General features: G+C 50.5%; 2 protein-coding genes and 1 pseudogene across 2 annotated transcripts; all 3 read right to left on the reverse strand.

The window, feature by feature from the left end:
* Positions 1-13,290: 13,290 nt before the first annotated feature.
* On the reverse strand, positions 13,291-14,577 carry LOC120656877 (annotated as a pseudogene).
* A 1,459-nt stretch (positions 14,578-16,036) lies between these two features.
* LOC120705114 (E3 ubiquitin-protein ligase EL5-like) lies at positions 16,037-17,323 on the reverse strand. The gene has a single exon (XM_039989633.1). It carries the CDS (start codon positions 17,150-17,152, stop codon positions 16,217-16,219), a length of 936 nt encoding a protein of 311 aa, XP_039845567.1. The 5' UTR covers positions 17,153-17,323; the 3' UTR covers positions 16,037-16,216.
* A 2,097-nt stretch (positions 17,324-19,420) lies between these two features.
* LOC120656883 (putative cyclin-dependent kinase F-2) lies at positions 19,421-20,578 on the reverse strand. Its single transcript, XM_039935089.1, has one exon. The coding sequence runs from the start codon at positions 20,480-20,482 to the stop codon at positions 19,472-19,474; it is 1,011 nt and encodes a 336-aa protein (XP_039791023.1). The 5' UTR covers positions 20,483-20,578; the 3' UTR covers positions 19,421-19,471.
* Between the last annotated feature and the right edge of the window lie 2,268 nt (positions 20,579-22,846).

The raw sequence follows: 22,846 nt of genomic DNA on the forward strand, positions 1-22,846 counted from the left end.
GGTTGTTCTGACCCTGCTGCTGGCCAGAACCGGAACCGGTGCTCCTGGTGTTCACCATCTGATTTTGGACAAAATATTTCACGAGTAAGGAATTTGCAGAAATAATTCAGATGGATATGATAACTCTTTGCGGAAAAAGACTCAGACATGATAAAGTAGACAGGATAGAGTGGACTGTTTTACCCGCAACGTTCTAACTCATTTTATTAATTAGTTAACTTTAACATCATAGTGATTTTCTTTAAACAAATTTAAACTACTAAGCTATACAATCATTCAAAAATCCAAATCAAGCATGTAGCATAATAACAAGCAGACAATTTTCACAACTTAGCCGAGTTTAACATACGACTCGACTAACACAACGCGTCGCAGAACGTGCTATCGTATTATTATAAAAGGGTCACCTAGCTAATACTCATGGTGGTCAGATGACTGATTCAGGCCAAATCTACGAAAACTATTCTTCAGAGAGAGAAATCAAGGCAAGAAGGGTAAAAGTCAAGGAAGTCAAGGGGTATAATAGTAAAATAGTTTCAGCAGGCAAGGATTGGTGAGAAGAAGTCCTAAAACTCGACCAATTCTATCTAGGCTTCGTCCTACAGTCGAACCTGGCTCTGATACCACTCTGTAACACCCGGTTTATAAAAGAACATAAACCGAGCAATCATATACGTGCCAGGATCAAGTCACACGTATATACAACAGAATGAACAATATATCATAGCACATATCACGTAAAAAGATATAATAAAGCGAATACGAATGTTATTTATTACATTAATGACAAAATGTCTGATACAGCGGAAGCGAAGTACAAAATACGATAAAAGCTCTCCGAAGCTGAAGCAGGGCGCCACAGGGACGTCGACTGGGAGACGAACGCCTAGAAGTCCTCGTAGTCCTGGTAGCGCTGGACGAACTCCCTCGTGTCGGCAGGAACTGAGCAGCAGTAGCGTATCCAAGAGGAAAAAGTAGAGAAGAGGCAAGAGTGAGTACACAACTTGTACTCAACAAGTATAACACAAACTATGAGGCTCTAGGCTGGCTGACTCAACTGCATTAGCTTTTAAGTGTTGGCAAAATTTTATTAAAGCTATTTACTACGAGTTGATGAATTACCATTAACCCGGTTACATAGTAATTAATCAAGTTTAATCATGTATCTACTGAAAAACCAAACCAAAACCAAGCCACCAAGGTAACCCCGAGAAGCACCTCCCTCGTCGGAAAGAGATAACTCCACTAATCAAAAGGAGGATCTGGGCCGCTCATAACCGTGAGCACGGCTAGTATACCAGTTTTACACTCTGCAGAGGTTGCACATCTTTACCCACAAGTCGTGAGCTACGCCAGTTGTTCATCACACTTCCTTAGGTGAGATGACCAGCGACTCACTACGAGGCCTTTACAAAGAATCTCGTTGGTAGGGAGTAACTGCGAGGGTGGATCAGCGACTATGGAGCAGGTCTAGTGGGCGTCAAGACACGAAGCATAGACGAGGCCACTCAGCACGAGGGCCATAGAAGCTTACCGCCCCTGCCCCGCAGGTAAGTTACTCCAAACCAAAAAGATCTAATTATTACGCCAAGTCTATCCCATTCTAGCCTTGTGGTAGCGCTGTTGTCCCAGGTTGTCGCTCTATGAACCGGTCCTTATGGAGAGTGGCCAACCAAGCACTAAGCACCGTGCTGGCCCCCTAAACCATGTTTCTACAAAAACAATATTTTAACGAGACGTGAGCCACTCAAGCACGAAGCACAGAGGGCCACTCTCAGAATTAAGTTCAAGTAAACCATTAATCAAATTAATTAAAAAGGACCAGAGTATGTTATAGCGCAGCAGCCTAGCACAACTAACCAAAATGCAACCCAAAGGTATATATAAAGGATATAAAGTGGCTAGGAAAGTCCTTATAGGCATACAGTATTAAAATGCAGTATGAAATTGTAATTAAAGGTGATAGGTTGTTCATGTTACACTTGCCTTCCTCGTACTGCTCCTGCTGCTGCTCAAAGTGCTCGGAAGACGGCTGCTCCTGGTACTGGTACTGGGGCTCCTCGGAAGGATCAACGTCTACTCACGAACACATGGCCGAAACAACGCACAACACTAAGCATACAAGCAAACACTAGCAAAAACTAAGAAACAGTACATCAATATATAAAAACAGCGCACTAAACTACTCTAATACTGTTCTACGCGTTACAACGATCGCGTGGATATAAAGAACGCTAAAAACGGAGCTAAAACGCATAAACTAGGCCTAAAACAAGGTTCAGGGGCTTATTTGTAAGAAAAACAGGGTTCCAGGGGCTTTTCTGCTAAAACCGAGGGCCTAGACGTAATTAAACATTAGATTCAGGGGCTAACTCGCAAAAACACCAAGGCTGGACGGCGGGTTCAATTTCCAGGAAGCTCAGGGGGTTAAATGTTAAAACCTGGACCTAAACCTAATTATTTTTCAACGCGCTAGGACTGCGGGTTTATTTAGGACAAACTCAGGGGCTCTTATGCAAAGTTAACAGGCCGAACCGTTATTCACGAGTATGGGCCGTAGGATCGAGATCCAGCGCTTCAGATCTAATGGGGAGTCGATCTAATCTGGCGCGTCCCTTCTTGATCGGACGGCCCCGGGGTCGGGATGGTGAGGGAGCGGCGGCGCTGCCTGCCGGAGCACAGCTCCACGGCGGCGCTCGGCCGGAGTAGGCTGCCTGGGGGCTACAGCGGCTCATTTGGCCTGCAGCTGGGCCGTGAAGCTCTAGCGAGACACGCGTAATCCACTGGAGTGGATAGTGGGTGCTGCGAGGGGGGGCGGGGCAAGGTGCGCGGCGATGGGTGGCGGCGCATCGCCGTCATGCTATGCCAGGGCACCTAGAGTGAGCCAAGTGCTAGAAAAACTAGGGAGTCAGGGGCGGGAAGGCCTGGGGATGTTTACCGAGGGTGCGGCGAGTTCGGGGTCGCAACGCAGACACGTCAACGACGAGGACCGGCGGCTTCGCTGAGCGGAGCTCGACGGCGGGGTCACTAGACTGCAGCTCCGGTCGTCCTGGTCCGCGGGTCGATGTGCGAGAAAGCTGTGAAGCCAGAGAAGGGGTCAGGTGGGCCTGAGATGCGCCGGCGGCGAGCAATTACGGTGAGGAGCAAGCTCACCGTGGCGGCGCTCCGGTGGGAATCCCGGCCGTTGCAGGTGCTGGGGTCGTGCGGGGAGGCCTCGGGGTCGCTCCTGGCCTCGAGGCGAGGCCTCTGCGATGCTCCGGTGGGGCTGGGGGGCAGCAGGGCAACGCGGCAGTGGTGGCGTAGGGAGCTCTGCTCTGCTCTGTGCGTGGAGGGCTGCGGCAGCTAGGGTTGTGGGCGGCGCTAGCGCATGGGATGGGCGGCAGGGGATCCGCGGGGCGGTTTAAAGGGAGGGCCTGAGATCTGGGCGCGCGGGATGGTAGGGAACCACCGGAGATCACGGCCGTGATCTCGGCGTGGCCAGTGAGCACGCGGAGGGAGCGGGGAAGAAAGGTCTGCAGGTGGCCCAGGGCTGTCAGTCGGGGCGCGGGTGGGCGAGCGCGCTGCAGGCGTGGACGCGTGCGTGCTGAGCGGCTGGCTTGCGGGCCCGGAGGAGTTGCGTTGCTGGCTGGGCCGGTGCCAAGGCCAGACGCGGGAGGGGGCTCTGGGCCAGCTGAGTGCGGGCCGCGCGGGGAAAAAAAAAGGTTGGGCTGGATTGGTGGGTTGGGTTTGGCTTTGGGTTGGGCTGGGTTCTTTTCTAGTTTCTTTCCTTTTCTATTTCCTATTCTAACTCAAACCAAACTAGATGAATTCAAATTAAATTTTGAATTCCACAACCTAAAGCACACAAGCAAAAAAATAAAAACATCCAGCATGAATGCAACATTAAAAGTAGATCTATGATAGATTTTAATTACTTGTGAAACAAAAACTAGATTAAATGCAAGACTAACACAATAAACCTTAGAAAATTAAATAAAGCCAATTAAATTTATTGATAAATGCTGAAATTTAAATCAGGGTGTTACACATAACTCCCTGCAATCCCCTTTTATGCAACCTTACTAGTGTCCTAACTTCTAATCCCTCTCAAGGGTATAGGGTTAACGAGAGGTTAGTCTCGCGCAAGAGAACGGTCCTAAGACGCGTGTTGTATTGTGTACATCGCAAACTCATGCGTGTATGCATCATATTTTATGCACCTTCTATATGCATAAAACATGGGCATCATCATCTTTGCACCATGGTGTATGCATCATTGGGCCAGCATCATAACTAATGCATCAATTCATATGCACCATTCCATTGTGCATGGAACATTTTATCATCGTGTTGCACCAGCATTGCAATCATGCATTCCAGGAGTGCATCATTATCCGAGCCATCAAGCATTTGCACTATGGGTGAAACATTTTATCTTTATTCCTTGGTATGGTGGCATTGTACTGGCATAAAGAAGCATGTTTCGTGTAGTTCATCAGATAATATAATCCTGAGCAAGGATATTCCGAAAACACCGCTTAAACCATCCTTCTGTTTTACCCTCACTTGTTAATCATGAGCCTTGTGATGAATCTCAATGACATTGCTCTCCTCGTGTTGCAATCTCTGCGCTGCGAGGGCTTGATTACCTTGTCTCAGCATTATTCCTTGCTTTGTTTGACCTTTTCTTCTTGAACAGAAAATCTTACATCACTCAATTATCTATTCTACTCGAAGAGTCTCGCAAGAATTTAGTCCGGATGTTTCTAAAATTATCGTCGTCATCAGGAGGCGTCCCTGACTGCATGTAAAGAATGAACTTGTGTAATGCTAATCTCCTTTTCTCCTTTAGCGTCAAAATCGTTCTGTTGTAAATCACGTCATTGCTTTATCAGGTAAGTCTCTGGAAGGTACATCAGTTTTGTTCCAGGTGTCTGCTGGTTTCGTTTATAGCTCCCGTAGGTTCCTGAATGGTTAGCGGACTTGATCTCATGTTACTGTCCAACCGGACCGAATCCCCTGTTGATTGGTAATAAGGTAATCTCATCGGTGCACGGAAGCTGTATGTGAAGCTTAAGCAAGAATCTTATTTCCTGCAGTCTGTGGCAGCTAATCCCTGTTGCTTTCATGTTATGCCCGTTTTTGGATCACCTCCTTGCTATCCCTCCGTCTTGTAATGCTTATGCATGCACGAGCTATATGTGCTACAAGAGATTCTCGTTGGAAGTATGCCTGATGGCGCCGCAATGAAACCAAGAACCTACTCTGAGCAATCAACACATGCTTGTACTGCTCGACACACACTGGTATGGAGATTGCTAATTATGATCCCTTATACCACTATGTCGGTGTGATATCTCCTCATGGGCATTCCCCGCATCTATCGTTCGCCGTTTTGCCTAGAAATCTCTATACCGGACCTAAATCTAGTGAGTCTTTCTTCTGAAGTTACCAAGGGGATTGATCTTTCAATGAACTGCTAATGTACGAAAATGCTAGAAGACTACAAGATGTGGTAGACAATGGACCTTGGTTAATTTACCGAGATGATCAACTAGCTGGAGCTAAGGTATTCTCAAAAATAGATCTACGATCTGGTTATTATCAAATCAAAATCGGACCGGTGGATATACCAAAAACAGCATTCTCCACTCGTTATGGTCTTTATGAGTATTTGGTCATGTCCTTGGATTAACCAATGCTCCGGCCAACTTCATGTATCTCATGAATTCGGTGTTCATGCCAGAGCTGGATAAATTCGTCGTGGTATTCATTGATGATATCTTAATCTAATCCAAGACAGAAGAAGAACATGCTCAGCATCTTCATATAGTACTCCAGCGTCTTAGGGAACATCAGTTATATGCTAAACTCAGCAAGTGCGAATTTTGGCTAGAGGAAGTTCCTTTCACCTTAGTAGGAAATTCTGGTTTTGGACTGCATGTGTAATCTTGAGTTCCCTAAACGACCTTGCTTAGTTTGGGCTAGAAACTCGTGTATGCAATGTTGTGTATAGCTATTTATGTGTGTGAGGTTTGTGTGGGTCCTCCCGAAATAGAAGTTGTCCTACTGCTAAAGATGTCTCCAACTTTATTCTGTTTCTCAGGTGAATAATGGAGTATGCAGCGGGAAGTAGTAGGAAGGACCTTGGTCTGGGGCACATCAACTTTCTACCCTCCGACGTCGTGATAACTGAAGCACCAATGAGGCAATTTGAGCCTTGCCACTGTTGCCAGATGTACGACCGCCCTTGTCTACGAAGCAGCTCTAAAGAAAAGAAAAGTGAGCACAGCGAAGGACTTGAAGAATATACTAACCCCAGACCGGAAATAAATTGGAAGCAAGAAAAGACGCAGAATGTTTATTCGGACTCCTTAATGCCACCATTGCGACTTCCGATGGGACTTAAAGATCACCAGATAAATTGTCGGACTCCCAAGCTTGGCGCAGGCAGCATAGACTTGAGTGGATGGGAAATTACATGCACAGAATTCTCTCCACGTGGTAGAAGGCAAGTTAGGAGTACTACTGATGTCGACCCAAGAGCAAGAACTCGTTCACCGGTTCGGAGTTCAATGAGACCAAAGAAGAAATGTCATTGCACCGGGTGTCAACCTTGTTTCAAGTGTGGCGAATACGGCCATTTTATCCGGGACTGCCGTTCATCCACTTGGAAAGATCCACTGAATTCGGTTAGCACCTCTAATAATCCGAACTGGGCAAAGATACTATCCAATGTTCGTATGTCGGGAGGCGACTCAAGCAATCTACTTCGGATATTAGCTGCACAGTATGAACCATCGACACAAGGTCAGAGGTCAAATAAGCAATGCGATAGAAACAAGTCCGGCACATGGTACCATCGAGAAGGGATGGTTCACACTGAATGCGCTACCCCTAAGAAAGTTTCCGAAGGTAAGTCAGTTTGGGGAAGGTAAGACTAGGATAGTGCTAATATCCTTGGTTAACGAACATCTTCCCTCCTTATCTGTCCCTTACGCGCGTGAATCTCGGGACGAGATTCCTCTAAGGGGGGAAGGCTGTAACTCCCCAGTGTTAATCAAGGTGTTAATCATGGGTTAACCTGCTAATTATGGACTTAAGCTCATCGTTAACGTTAATCGAGTTCTCATGGTAATTATCGTTTAGCCAAGTTCGAGCGCATTTTTCTCAGTGATCCGAGCATCAAATCAAGTTGTGCCCAAAAACAAAGTTGTAGATCATCTTGTCCTCTACAACTTCTGTTTTGGTCAAATTTCGGGTTTCAATGTGAAAATTTGAGTTTTGGGCGGTCAAACTTTGATCAAATTCATTCCAAACGAATTAAACCCGGTTACTATGCTCTCCAGTGAACCGTACGCGCGCCCATGCCGTGACCCCGCGTTGTCACCGGCGACGCCACGCGTTGGCCGTCGGCGATCCTCGCCTGTCGCGCTCGCGCGCCGTCCTTATCCCCGCGGAGCCATATCCTTTTTCCCCTTCTCCTTCCTCACGCGCGGGTCGATCCGAGCTCGAGCAGAACCATCGCCGGCCGCCATGCCGATCACCCTCGCCGCCCCCGCTCGATCCTTCGCACCCAGAGCCGCGCAACCTCGTCCTCCACCACCTCCGCCCCATTCCGTGCCTGTTTGAGCCGCACGCCGGCCAGAATCGAAGCCCGACCGCCGTCTGCCATCGCTGTCCACCCCAAGCCTCCGCCCCTCCCGTCGAGCTCTCCTCCCCGGCCTCCCTCCGTTCGATTCGGTTGCGAGGTGAGCTTCCCCGAGGCCCCCTAGTCCTCCCCGAACCCTTCCCCCTCCCCTCCTAGCGCTGCCACCGGCGGAACGCCGCCGCGGGCGCCATGGCCGCTGCTTGCCGCCGCTGCGGGTCCCAGCCGCGCGGCCGCGTGCCCCAGCTCCGTCGGGCCCTCCTGACCGCGACGCGCCCCGCCCCTCGCTGGTCTGCGCTGCCGCCGGCGAGAACGCCGCGCCGCCACCCATGCCCAGCGCCGCCCCGCGCGCTTCCCGCCCCGCCGTGCGTGCGCCCTGGCCACCCCCCCTCTCACGCCCTGCTCGGCCGCGGGCCCCGCGCTGGCTCCGCGCGCGAGCCGCTGCGCTGCCCCGCTGGCCGGCCCATGGCCGCCGCGCGCGCACAGCCGCGCCGCCGGCGTGAGCGACCGGGCAAAACAGAGGAGCCGCCCGCCCCCTCTCTCTGTTCCACCGCCAAGTAGGGCCCACGGGTCAGGAGAGTTAGGGTAGTTTTGTTTTTATTTTTGTTATTCGGCTGAAAGTTTGATAATTGCTAGAAAAATATAGAAAAATCCTACAAATGCAAACCGAATTTTGTTGGGTTTCTTAGGTCAAGATATTTAGAATAAAAATGCTTGTGCATGTGAAATATCACTTTTGCCCCTGCTAAAAATCCGGTGTGTGTTTAAGTTAGTTTATTTTATATGGGTTGTTCTGTTTGTCTAAAAATCCAGAAAATTTTATGGTAGCTTACTTGATGCATGTGTAGTCCACTGAAAAAGTTTCAGGTGCATAGCCTGTGTACATTTTTGTGGATCTATTAGTGTTTGATTTCTTTTCTAGGGTTAAAATAAATACTTTCTGTCGTCAATAAATGTTGGAAAATTTATGTGGCATGCTTATCAAAATCATGTTATTTTGGTAACTTCTTGTGGCTTGATCATATCTGCATGTCGAGTCCTTGTTTTTTTTTATTTGGCTCCTAGCTACACTTTTCTTTTATAAGTGTGGTTATTTGATTATTGTTTCATGCATGTGTTTTTGCAACAAAGCAAGCCCTGGTTATTTTTAATCCATGTTACCCTAGGGTTGTGTTAATCCTTCGAAGCAATTTGGTAACTGTTATTTTTGAAGGAAACACTTCAGGCTAAAAGGAATTAGCAACTGAAACCCCATCTCAGCACTACACTATTCATTTGGACCGTAGTTCTCAAAGTGTTGTTTATCGGTTTTGTTTATAATTCTAGTTGCGCATATTGCATTGCTTTGTATCTTTTCATGAGTCTCATGCATGGCATATTTTTCCTCGTGTAGCCGCTGACACCGAAGTCGCCTACGAGCTGATTGCCGAGCCGATCCAGCAAGCGGGAGAACAGCAGGAGGACGCAGTCGAGCACGCACCCGAAGAAATTATTAACCCTGCTGACTTGCAAGGCAAGCCCCGGAGCATAACCCCTACTTTAAAGCTTATGTAATGGGTTATTCACATACTTGTGCATTAAGTTCTAGGAGTTGCTTGCAACCTTAAATGCATTATCTTTAGGATACCCCGGTCCTTTACTAGCATGATAGGTCGATAGCACTGCCATGCTTAAGTAGGATACGGTAGAAGACGTGTGATTTACTGTTACCCGCGAGATATAGGTTGATACTTCAGTAAGAAAGTAAGAATTAATACTATGAGAATGGAAATGGAGACCGGGCGGAGGTAAAGTTGGACATGATTGTTGATTAAGGAAAGTTGAGTCTCCGCCTGTGTCGATTGAGGACCGTTCCGTTGTTGGCCCTTTGACTGAGGATTGAACAGTACTAACCACATGCCGGAAGTAGGAGGTAGTCGAAACCGGTAAGCTAATTACCATAATTGCGTCAGAATCTGGGTCTCGACCTGCGGCGCTGGGTAGGGTTGACGGATGGTGAAGTAGCCCACGGGTTCACCAGGTGTTTGCACGTGCGGTGCTCATCATCCGGGTGTTTGCGGGCTTGATTCAGACTTCGGGGTAATTATGGGAACAGTTGACGTGTGTGGCCCGACGGGGTTTTCACGTGTCGTGTGAGTTAGGTCCACCTTGCAAGGTTAAATCGGATCGATTCGCCGTGACCCGCGGATATGAGAGCCTTGGTCAATGCGTCGCATCGTAGTAAGGATTGAAAGGACAGAAAGAGAAAAGTTGGACTTTTATTGATATTCTTGAAAAGATAATATGATTAACCATGTGTGTTCTAGAGAGTTAGGCAAACCTAGTTTCTAGCTATCAACACAATTGGAGCTAAAATATTGAAAGTAAGGATCCAGTTTTAGTAGCTTTTCAGTAAAATAACCCAGAGCCAAAGAGCTGTGCATGTCTAGATAATGGGCTAAGTATACCCATAGGCGGGTAAGCCTTGCTGAGTATTAGAATACTCAGGGTTTGGTTGTAACCCTTCTGAGTAGGTTGTATTCCGGAAGACTTCGAGGAAATCAGTGCGTCCTGGAGTGGTCAGCCTCTTCCTCCAGGTTGGACGTTCGAGTGGGTTCCGCCTTCTCTGTGAAGTGCAGGCAGGTGAGCCTCACATCAGTGGGCAAGATGTGAAGCTCGTCTTTTGTCATCGACGTTATCTACCGTACGGTATTTTGAAGCTTGTTTCAAACTGTTTGTATTTTTCTGCTGCGTTTAAACTCTGTATTCGAAATGTAACTCTGGCTTGTAAATCTTTATTGTAAATTAATTTTGATGACTTTTGTTTAACTCTGGTTGTAAGTTAAGTTTGAAAACTTTTGTTGCTTGTAATCATCTGTGCTCATCTTTTGGCGAGAGTTCCTGTGCAATCGATCCTGGTTATAGCAGGCAGTCTGGGTGTACTGGTGAAGTGCATTAGCGGAGGATTAAGTTAAATGGTTAGTTAGTGCACTTGATCAGTATTATTTGGACTGTTCTGTGATAAAACTGGTACTGGAAACTTGGACTTCATGGTGAGCGCATTGAGATGTCGAAAATCCACACAAAAACGATAGGAACCATCTTTCTTTTTGACCAATAGAATTGGGGAGGAAAACGGGCTGGTGCTGGGTTGTATTAACCCTTTATGCAGCATATCAGCGACTTGCTTCTCGATTTCATCACGAAGAGCGGGTGGGTAACGGTAGGGACGAATGTTGACTGGCCGTGCCGCTGGAATCAACGGTATGTCATGGTCGCAGGCACGAGAGGGAGGCAGAGTAGTTGGTTCCTCAAATAATTCACCAAACTGATCGACAATAAGCTGAATATCAGAAGGCAAGAGACATAATTCAGACTGCTGCACACCAGAATTAGCCATGAGACAAACTTGAATTAACAGCTCCTCTGGTTGTTCTGGAAGGTCGCCTTGGAGCAGAACCAACCGGCCTTCATATGGAATCTGCATCCACTTCTGCTGCCAATGGATGGTCATCGGGCTGAATGTTTCGAGCCAATCCATGCCTAGTACCATGTCATATGCCGTCAATGGCAGCAACTTGAGATCTGACTGGAAGGGGGTATAGCCAATAAACCACTGAGCTTGGGTAATGACAGAAGTGCAAGAAAGAGTGCCACCACCAGCAATATGTACAGTTACAAGAACCTGCAACTGCTGAACTCCAGAAAGCCGAGAAGCCAATTGACAACTGATAAAAGAAGTTGAACTGCCTGAATCCACCAGTATAGAAGCTGGGAACTGCTGAATGGAACCAGAAAATCGGACAGTGCGTGGAGCCAACACACCATTAACAGTAGCCTTCGAAATTGCCAGAAATAACTGATCAGACGGCTCTGCTGTGACCTGCTCGTGCTCAGGCCCTTCATCCTCTAGTTGGAACAACTCCCAGAGTTCCTGCACCATGTGTAGCTGCACCGTGGGAGCACAAGAGTGGTCACATTGCCAATTTTCGCCGCACTTATAGCAAAGACCCATAGCACGGCGATAAGTGCGTAGAGCGGTAGCTCTTGCTTCTGCGGAGGACCCGGCACGAGATGCTTCAACGCAGCGACGATCATCAGCCTGTGTTGGTGCTGTAGGAGTCGTACGCGGCGGAGCAGGAAGTGGAAGAGGACCACGAGACGCCAGCTTGGGAGGTTGAGGTGGGTCAGGGCGCTGGAATTCCCGTCGGCGAGACGAATCCCCCACTTCTTCCTGCAAGGCAGCCAACACACAAGCAGTATCCAAATCTTGCGGCCGTTGAACGAGAACAACGGATTTAATATCATCACGAAGACCATCTATGAAGCACAAAGTGTAATACAGGGGGTCTGTGGAGCTAGTGTAGGCTGACAATTGATCTACTAATTCAGCAAAGCACTCAACATAGTCTGCTACTGTCCCAGTCTGGCGGATGTGAAACAATTGCCTGATAAACAACTCATGTTGATCCCTACCAAACCTATCATGAATCAACTTGCAAAAATCATTCCAACCCAAGTGAGAAGCATTACGCTCGATGGTTTGAAACCAACGAGCTGCTGGGCCATCAAAATACATGGACGACAATTTCACCCAAAAGGACTTATCAACGCCATGAATGTCAAAATAGCTTTCTACACGAGACTGCCATAATTTTGGGTTATCACCAAGGAATGTAGGAAAAGGAAGTTTAGGTAAACGGACGGTGGAAGGGTACATAGCCGGACCAGACGAACTCTGAAAACGATAATTGGGTAAAGGACGCGGATCTAAGAACAAGGGAGGGGGGGGTCGGTTGGCATACCCTTGACCGGGAGGTGGGAGATGGTCGTGACCGACCCAAACCCAGGCTCCCGGTAATGGTTGTCGACACGGTGCCCATCGGGGCCGACGGCCGGGTTACCGACAGGCGAAGACGCCGCGGCCGCCACTGGGTTCGGAAGGATTCCGAGACCAGCTGCCTGTCGATCGAGGACCACTCGATCCAGCTTGGTGGTGAGAGAACCCAGCTGAGACTGGATGTCGTCGACGGCGCTGAGCTTGGTGGTGAGATCCAAGATGGCGGAGTCGATGCTGGGCTGCCAGGCGATGAGGTTGTTGGCCGACTGCACCACCAGCTTGAATCGGTCGCCGAGGGAGCCCTCCAGGCTATCCACGCGCGACTCCACCAGGGAGAAGCGGTCTCCGAGCTTCATCATCTCATCCAGCAAAAGCTTCGAGGCCGGATCCATGACGCCGAGATGTTTTTGGAGGCGGGTGAAGTGGTTGTGGTGGGGATCCAGAACGGCGCAGGATCGCAAGTCTGATACCAGGTGTTACCTTCGATCAGAGGAGAACGGGAATTGGAGGAGAAGGAATTCGGGAGAGGATAGCAAGAGCAATTGGGATCGGAGGAGGACATATTAATTTGGGGGAAAATGTTCTGTGATACATGCATGAGTTCCTCTCCCTCACCGCTCTTTCATCTTATACATCGCTTATATCTCCCATTCTGGGCCAGTAACACAAGGATTGGGCTTCGCCAGTCGCTTGGACCTTGGGCTGGCTGTATCCGGAACCGGTGTAACATTACCAGAACTGCTAAAAGCAACTCCAACAGATTGATCTTCTCATTTCACCTTTCTCACGATATAGGGAAATCCCTTTTCTCAATTTCAACATATATGGAAGAAGTGCTCCAGCAGATTGATTTTCCCTCTTTCTATATGAAAAGGGAGATGTGATGTCACCCCTTTTTATTAGGGATTGGAGAGAAATTATTGGGGATTGAGAAAAAATAAAGAGGAAAGGGAGATGGAAAATCAATTTACTTGAGTAGGTTTTTTCAACATCAATCCCTTATATTAAGAAAAAGTAAAAAGGAGAAAGGGAAAGATAATCCGTTGCTCTAACACCCTGTTCAGTTGCTATACGACACAAGCATGGGTTGCCCCGCCCTCCTCCACGTCGTCTCCTTCGCCGGCGCCGGCGCAGGAGCAAGAGGAACTCGGCCCCGCCCCTTGCTTTCCGAGGCTCCACAGCCTCCGAAACGACCTCGGCCTCGCCGAGCCGGCCGGCGACTTTGCCGCGTCGCGCGGGGTCGGCGCCGGCACGGCCAACGGCTCCGGGATCTCGATCACCAACACGCCCGTGGTGCCCGTCGAAGCGGTCGTGTCCCCGTCGGAGGCCACGGTCACCGCGCGCTGGTCGGACACCCGAGAAGAAGCACGCTGGCCGGCAGGTTGGCGGCGTAGTTCGCCGGCTCTGGCGGCACCGGGCTTGGCGACGGCGAGCCGGCAGAGCGGGCAGGTGGTGTGGGACGCCAGCCACGTGTCGACGCACGCGGCGTGGAAGCCGTGGCCGCAGCGGGGCAGGAACCGGGCCTCCTCGCCGTCCTCGAGCTCCGCGAGGCACACCGCGCACTCCGCCGCATCCGCCTCCTCCTCCGAACCCGGCGCCGCCTTGCGGTACACCGTGACCGGCAGGGAGCGCAGCTCGTCCGGGTCGACGCCCCGCGCGGCCCGGATCCCGCCGCTGCCGCCCGCCGCCCCTCCGCCACGGCGCCGCGACGCCCGGGCGCCACGCCTGTCGCTGCCCGGCCTGTCCCACGCGTCGAAGAAGTACTGGAGGGTGGCGATCCCGGCGGCGATGACCACGAAGATCAGGATACTGCCGGCCACGGTGGCGATGCTGCCGGCCGTCAGGATGGACCCAGCGGCCGCCGCCACGGGCGCCGTGGGACTCGGCCTTGGCGAGTCCATGCTGCCGTCGCTGGTGGCTTGGTGCGTCATGGTCGGACACTCGGACCACTTGGGTGCGTGGTGCGCAGCGAAGCGCAAGTGCATGCCGAGCACTGGGGAGCTCGCGCAGATATACTACGAATAGGAATACAAGAAGCCGGGAGGCGCACGAAGTGTCCGAGCATTGCCGTGATGGTGGGGGAGACATTGGCGTTGATGTGACGGGGCGCGCCGCGCGCGTGTGCGGAGGAGGAAGAAGGCGCCGAGAAGGAAGCGCGCCGTCTGCGGCTGCGGCTGCGGCTGCGGCTTGGAACTTGGAAGGCGAGTGTTTGCTGGTGCTTTGCGCGCCTGGGCCGGTCAGCGGGGGCGATGAGAACGTGAGATTCCACCGACGCGAGCGGTTTACTGGCGCTGTCGCAGCGCGCGCCTCTCATTGTCAGTTGCAGGCGTCTGGTAGTGGCAATGCACCGGTTTTTGATTGATTTGGCGCGACACGTGGTTTAATTTTGTGGAAACGATCCTAAAAGTTGTAGTAGTTCATAGTCAAGTATAGATATTCCTCGCAAAAAAGGATAGATATTTGTAATTTCATCACATTAATTCAAACAAAGTGACACCCTAGAGAAACACATTTTGGCGGAAAGATACCATCCACGTCTTAATTAGTCCATTTTGATTATTAATTGATAACACGTTTGGACCAACTTAGCTGCTATTGTTTCAAATTAGTCTCTATTTTTCTACTGAAATGGAAGAACGAAATTGAGTAATTGATCCTCAGAAAAAAAAGGAAAGGGAAAGAACACGATTGGTGATAAGACTTCCCTCCATCGCAAAAATCTGAATGCTTTAACACCAGAAGTCAACATAGCCACAGAAAAATATAAAAACAAAATAGGTTTAAATTTTTTCCATGTATGCATCCTCATAATTCAACTTCATGCATCCATAAGCCGAATGCACCCCCTTCATTTACTCTAGCTTCACTACTCAACATGGCACCTCTCCCAAAAGATGGCATCCTAAATGATTGTTTTATCCTTTTCTGCCGTGATGAGTAAACTGTCATTTCCATTTGACGTTGAAAGCTAACATGGCAAGTCGAAATGTGATTTTGTGCCTTGATCGGCTTATTTATTAAACTTAAAATTGACAGCGACATGGGCCAAAAAAAAGCTTAACATGCACGAGGATCATGGGATGCGTCGAATCGTCAATGCATTCATCAGTGTCGCGGCTTGACTTCCAATCCGCTGGCTGCTTGCTGACATGGACGGACCGAGGACGACACGCATGCGTACCAAGCAAAGACGTGGCAAGAAAGGTTTGACGCTGTTGAGGTCGCCGCCGACAATGAGTTTCTAGACAAGTTAAACACGTCTCACAAACCCAAATTATTGTGCGGCGCCAAAGTTCAATAATTATGCGCTGAATCTTGAATTTTTTTTTCTCATTATAGGAGAACTCAAATTGGGCGCCTATTTCTCCTTACAACCTTCACTTTGCATCCGAGACGCCATTCCAGTTGCCAAGGCTTTGAGCAAGCCACCGCAGATTTTTAGTCTCAAAGGTATTGGGCGGTTGAGTCATGTGCATAGCTATATCAAAGTTCTTCCGAAGTTTAGTCTTAAAAACAAAAATGCATGTGATTCTCAGTTGCTATTGATTTGTCCAAAGAAGAGGGGAAAAAATGTTTAGAACCCATGAATGTAGCAGAATGTGACTTACTGAGTTCATAAAGGCTGACGATTTTTTTTCCTAATAAAACAAACAACACAAGTAGGCATTTCTTTTGCCTTTTCGTTGCTCCTTGATGGAGTCTAAGCATAAAATAAAAGAATATACATATTCTAAAACTAAAAGAAATGGTATACTGAATATACATCTGCGCTATTGCAGATAGCTCAGAAAATTGGTGCTGCTCTCCGGCCGGTCGGTGGTGACGCTGACGCCCTGCTCCAGGTCGGCTCCTTCGCCGGCACCGGCGCATGAGCAGGAGGAGCTCGCCCCCGCCCCTTGCCTCCCGAAGCTCCACAGCCTCCTGAACGACGATCTCAGCCTCGCCGACCCCGGCGACTTGGCGGTGTCGCGCGGGGCCGGCTCCGGGATCTCGATCGCCAGGACGCCCGCGGCGCCGGTGGAAGCGCCCGCGCCCCCGTCGGCGGCCATGGTGACCGCGCCCTGGTGGTCGGGCACCCCGAGGAGCACGCTGGCGGGCAGGGACGAGGCGGCGTAGCTCGCGGGCTCCGGCGGAGCCGGAGGGAGAAGCGCCGAGCACGGCGGCGCGTCGGGCCTGGCGACGGTGAGGCGGCAGAGCGGGCAGGTGGTGTGGGACGCGAGCCACGCGTCGACGCACTCGGCGTGGAAGCCGTGGCTGCAGCGGGGCAGGAACCGCGCCGCCTCGCCGTCCTCGAGCTCCGCGAGGCACACGGCGCACTCCACCGCGCCCTTGGAATCGGGCGCCGCCGCGCGGTACACCGTGACCGGCAGCGAGCGCAGCAGCTCCGGGTCGACGCCGCCGCCCCTGGTCCGGGTCCGGATCCCACGACCACTGCCGCCACGGCGCCGCCGCCGCCGCCGAGCGCTCGGCGTGTCTTCCTGGCGCAGCTCCCCTCTGTCCCAGGCGTTGAAGCAGTACTGGAGCGAGACGAGGACGAAGGCGAAGACGACGAAGAGCAGGAGGATGCTCGCCACGGTGAAGATGCTGCCGAGCGTCATGGCGCCCGCCTTGGTGGCCGACACGGGCGGCGCGGGAGCGTCGTCGGCGACGTCGCCGCCGCCGGGCCGCGACGAGTGCGCGGCGCCTTGGTCAGATTCCTGCGTCATGTTGCTCGGCCGAATTGAACCTCCGGCTGGCAAGCGGCGGTGCTCGTCGATCGATGGATCAAGCGGACACTCTCGAGCTCGCACGCACCTATATATACCAGCCCAGGGGAGCGAGCCGGAGGCGTTTCGAGTGTGTTGGTGCCGTGACGACGGGGACAAAGAGAGGTCAGACGCGGCGTGCGCGTGCCGTGGGGGATGTGACGGGGGAGGAGAAGGCGCGGCGAAGTTTGGGGGCGCTTGCAGTTGCACCTGGGTGCGGCCGCGCGGGCTGGCTTGGCGGCCAAGGCGCTCTTGCTCGTAGTGGCAGGGGCAGCGCACGGTGCACCTGGCCAGGCGAGGCGAGCGGGACCGGCCGGGCCCGACGGTCAATGGCGGCGGCGAGACCGCGACCAAGAGAGAGCAACGGATGGAGGGAGCGAGGCATCTTGGATTCTTCCACCGGGCACCAACGGTTCGTCCGTGCACTTTCTTTGGTTCTTCCTTTTGGGCGAAACGTGCGCGCGCGGTGGAGCGGTGGTTTTGGTTGGCCGGTTAGTTTCGCCACGCGAGCGAGTGACCGAGTGAGGTCGCCGTCATCGTCCGCGCCGTGACACCTGATATTGACTCGCCAGACCGCGCCGGTGTTTCCTTCTTCCGACCGAATGTTGGCAACTTTTGCTCGCTGCATGCCTGCATCGGAATTTTGAGTAAAATACCCGGCCGATCTTCGAACTTGTTAGAATGTGTCATCCTAGTCAGTAAACATATAAAAACTAGAAATCCGGATACTTAAGCTTGCCAGAGTGTGTTATCCAAGTCACTAAACTAAAAAAAGCAGAATCCGGATCCATGCAGTGATTAAAAATGGTTTCGAACCATACTTTTAAGTTAAAAAAACAAATCCAACAAATAATAAATACAATTTTTAAACCATAAATATCTCTAAGCCTCCAAAGTTCTTGAAAAGTCCCAAAAAAATATACTCGACATACTCCCTCGGTCCTATAATATAAGCATTTCGAGGTTTGGTCAAAATCAAATTTGACCAACTTTGACTATAAATAGTAAATAATTTATAAAGACCTATAAGATAAAAATAACATTACTAAATTCGTTATGAAAGTAATTATTATAATATATAAATATTTATATTTAAAATAATTTATTTATAAGAATATTAATGGTCAAAGTTGAATAGATTTGACTTTGACTAAATCTAAAAATGCTTATATTTTGGAACGGAGATAGTACATTATTAGAGCCTAAATAAAATAATTGGTGCTCATGAAAATATCTCGTGAAAATATATTTTCACATTCTTCAAGAGTTAAATTTAAATTTTAGAAGCTTCCAAAAATACTTGCTTTTAATATAAATAAACTAGACAATCTTTCAAGAATATGTGCTTTTAATATTAGTTGAACATACTCTGATCTATATTACTAATAATTATGCAAAACAATTTGCAAGGATAGATTAGCTTTGACATTGAAGTTGGCGAGGGAGCATCGATGTATTTCTTCCTACAGAGTACTCGAGGTTACAGCCTTACATACAGGGGGAACCAAGGAATAGGATTACAGTGCATTGCTTGTTGGTAATGTGTTGACGATCAAAATTGGCACGACTGGGTATACCGGTATGATAAACTAGTCAGATCGGTCTGGATGACTTTACCAAAATGTATAATTGACTTCACCACTGCGTAGCTCTTGCCGAGATGATTGAAATGCATATGTAGAATGTCCGATTTGAACTTTGGACGAGAGAGTTATGACTTCGAGAAGACTTGACACTGATCCGGACTGGTCAGATCGGTTGGATAGGGCTGTTAGACCGGTCCAGACAACCCAGTCCGAATTAGGAGTTGTATTTTGACATGAAATTATTTAGAGTTTCTACTTCTAACGGGGCATGACCTTCTCTCTACAAATATAAAAGGTTATGGCCAATTGAGGGCATCCAGTTGATCAAAAATACATATTTTATTTTTTTTATCTTTTCTCTTTTGTCCTAGTTTTTTTCAATCTATTATTTGTTATTTCTCCTTTATTTCTACGTCGATTGAGGACGTTTTAGGTGGCCTGCCGACTGTAAAATAATTCTGCGTGCGCCTGCGTCGACGTGATCTTTCCCGAGCGAGCATTCGTTGGTCCATTACCAATCTACCTCGGCGAAAACCGGTCTGACCAGTCCATACCACCGATCTGCATAGGAGGTGCTGCAGCGAGCACATTCGATTGTGTTCGTTTGTTGGAAAAAAAAAGCGTCAACACAATGAAAGAACTCCCGAAGAATGAGAATACAACTACAGGAAACAAATTTGACCGGAACCTGACGCTATCCTATCTGTGAATCAGCTAGACAGCCACCACCATGAGCTGCTCTAATCCCGTGCTGCTGAGGACAAGGGCGACGAGGCAGGGTGCTCTGCTTTGCGGCAGGGGGCTTCGCCGCGTCCTCCTCGGCGAACCACCTGTGTTTGAGCGCGTCTGCCGCGGTAAGCCTCTCGCAGGGGTTGTAGCTCAGCAGGCCGGCGAGGACCTCGCGCCCGGCCAGCGACAGCATGCCGTCGAAGGCTTCCGGCCCCATCGGCAGCTGCACGAGGATGTCCTCCGCCGCGCACCCCATGAACAGGGGCATGCCGATGAGGAGCTCGGCCATGACGCACCCCAGCGCCCACATGTCCACGGCCGGACCGTAGCAGCGGATGCCCATCAGCTGCTCCGGCGCGTTGTACTGCGTCGTGCCCGTGCGCCGCTCCGGGTAGGCCTTGCCGAGGGGCCTCGCCGGCGACGCGCACCCGAAGTCGCAGAGCTTCAGGGCGCCGCCGGCGCCGACGAGGATGTTGTCGGGCTTGATGTCCCGGTGGATGGTCCCAGCGCCGTGCATCCGCTCCACGGCGCCGAGGAGCTGCCTCATGCACGCGCGCGCCTCGGCCTCGGAGAAGGGCCCGGTGAGCCGGCGCTGGAGGCTGGGCCCGACGAACTCCATGACGAGGAACAGGTCCCCCGTCGCCTCGTCGGCGGCGACGCCCCTGAGCTCCACGATGGAGGGGTGGGCGCGGCACGCGTCGAGGCAGCCGGCCTCGCGGAGGACGGCCGCGCGGAGGCGCGCCGCGCCGTCCTCGCCGTCGCCCTCGCCGCCGTGGATCCACTTGACGGCCACCGTCTCGCCCGTGCGGCGGTCCCGCGCCTTGGCCACGACGCCGAAGGTGCCCTCCCCGATCTCCTCGACCATCTCGTAGTCGTCGATGCTCCCGAACTGGAAGCGCGCCTCCGCGGGACAGGCGGGTCCGCCGATGACCGCCGGACTCTCGAGGCCTACGGCCGGCGCCGCTGCCGCCGCCATGATCAGAGCTGGACTGAGCCTTGGCGAGCCGAGAGTGTGGAGAGCGAGAGATGAAACATGCTGAACCGCGGGTGCGTCTCCTCAAAGACTTCTATACAGGCGCCTCCAATTCGGAGTCGGAATTATGCAGAGGCGTGATGCATCGCCCGGACTTTCGCCAGCGTCCAACACTGCCGACCCCTCCAAACCTCTAATCCGAACTCCGAAATGAACACGGAAAATTGACGCCATCTCAGATTGAGATTGAAATATGGTGTTTGCCTTGCTCGTTCGTTTCCTTCTCGGATTCGGTTTCTCCGTTGTTTTCAACGTTATTAGACACTTTTGTGAATAGCTCTAGCATGTCTAGGATTTTTTTTTAATCAAGATCTTGAGTTCGGGTGGCATTGCATATCTTGATTCTCCTACTCGCATGAGTTTTGGTGTAGTTGTTTGTGCATGGAGCATCTCTAGCACATCCTAATACTCCCTCCGTTGCGAATTATAGGTTGTTTAACTTTTTTGACTCCAAATTTGACTACTCATCTTATTCAAAAATTTATGCAAAATATAATTTCTTTTAATAGGACTTGCTTTATTAATACAAATTCTTGATGAATGACTTAAATTTGATTATGTTTGCAAATTTTTTTGAATAACACGAGTGATCAAATTTGAGGTTAAAAAGGTCAAACAAATTATAATTTGGAACGAAGGAAGTAGTACATATTGTTAATCAATGGGAGGATGAGAAACTAATAATAGAAGAAAAACGAGGAACGAAAAACACATACACTTGCGCATGTTAGAGCACAAGTGACTTGTAGGGTATTTGAAAACCCTTGAATTATCTTCTATGTGGATTTTTATGATTTTGTTTCTTTTAAATTGGGCGGGTTTGTTGTTCGATAATTGGGTTTACCTGGTGGCCATCTTCATTTTTGTGCTTGGAGTAGTTCAAGATAGCCCTCTGTCTCTATGTAAAATTTTGCTTCACTGTGAAAAATTGTGCCCGTGCCTTTACTTGTATCTTTTTTGTTGAGGGGCACTATACTAGAGTACAAGTTGTAGTATCTGAACTCACATGTAGACGCACACCACACGCACCCACTCACACCTCACGCAACCCTCCTACAAGTAAGTTAAGACCTAGTACAACTTATCCTCCATTGTTACCTGCTCATGTGTCGAAGCACGGACGGATGATGGCCACCTAAAAACTGGGAAAAACCCTATGAGGCACGCGGGTGGCGATCCCTGGGATTGTCGGATACTATGATTAGGGGCACCCTAATCAGGGGACTAAAATCGCCCTAAAAATGCAAACACACGCTGAGCAACCAGGCCCACGAAGGCCTACAACCACCTTTCAATCCGGAAGGAAGGAAAGGACTCAAAGAAGCCCAATACGCGGCCCACGTACACAGTGCGGCCCATCCAAGCCCCCTCGAACCCGCGGGACGATCTCCGCCTCGCTCAAGGGTTCTCCGTCCGCCAACTCCGGTCACTGCTCCGCCATTCCGGACGCTGTGACGATACTGTGGAAACCTGCGATGCAGCGCGAGATGTGCTGGGCACTGCTCCAGTCACTGTACTGCCAACTCCCCATACCTCCTTCAAACTTTCCCCTCCGCGGAGTCCTCGAACGGCATGGGCACGACCCTCGGAAGCGGCTCCGGCCTTGACCAGGACAAGACCCTGGCCTGCAGGACCCTCGGAACGTCGCCACGCCACGCCTGGAGGACGGTACCCCCTACAGCAACAACCACGCCGCCCGCTGGAGCTACAAGGACACCGGCGCGATCTCCGCAAGGTCAAGGACGATGCCCAGGACGACTGCAACGCCATACCCCGCAGTATACTTTCTACAATGCTCGACCACTGCACCCCCGCGTTTCGGGGAGAAGACAATGACTTCCACAATCTCCTGTGCATGTACACCGCCCCTCCTTGCGTCTATAAAAGGAGGAGGCGGGCTTTATCTTAGGGGGGATCCATCCGGTAGAACACAACACTTAGCACTACTCACAGAGCACATACGCTCTTCTGAGCCCCGATATCGGCACTCGCCTCAATCAACTCCTCCTCTAGCAGAGACCTGGGAGCTTCCCTCCCTTTCTCACCTCGCTTGTAACCCCTACTACAGGCACCCCCGGTGCAATACAGTATAGTGCTCTTGCACACCCCTTTGCTGGACGTACGGCCTCGCGGTCGGAACCAGGATAAACCCGTGCGTGACTGTGTTACCTTTTGCATCAACCATCTGGGACGAGGAACACATAGCATCATCACTAGTTGGGTCCGGACTGCCGGGTCAGGACACCGACAGTTGGCGCGCCAGGTAGGGGCACGTTGCGTGACATTTCTCTTTTGTTCCCATTTGAT

Source organism: Panicum virgatum, chromosome 1K, assembly GCF_016808335.1.
Source record: "Panicum virgatum strain AP13 chromosome 1K, P.virgatum_v5, whole genome shotgun sequence".
Taxonomy (NCBI): Eukaryota; Viridiplantae; Streptophyta; class Magnoliopsida; order Poales; family Poaceae; genus Panicum; species Panicum virgatum.

What these genes read in the sequence shown, in the direction of transcription:
- LOC120705114 (XM_039989633.1), bottom strand. Translation starts at nt 17,152, where the DNA reads ATGACGCAGGAATCTGACCAAGGCGCCGCGCACTCGTCGCGGCCCGGC.
- LOC120656883 (XM_039935089.1), bottom strand. Translation starts at nt 20,482, where the DNA reads ATGGCGGCGGCAGCGGCGCCGGCCGTAGGCCTCGAGAGTCCGGCGGTC.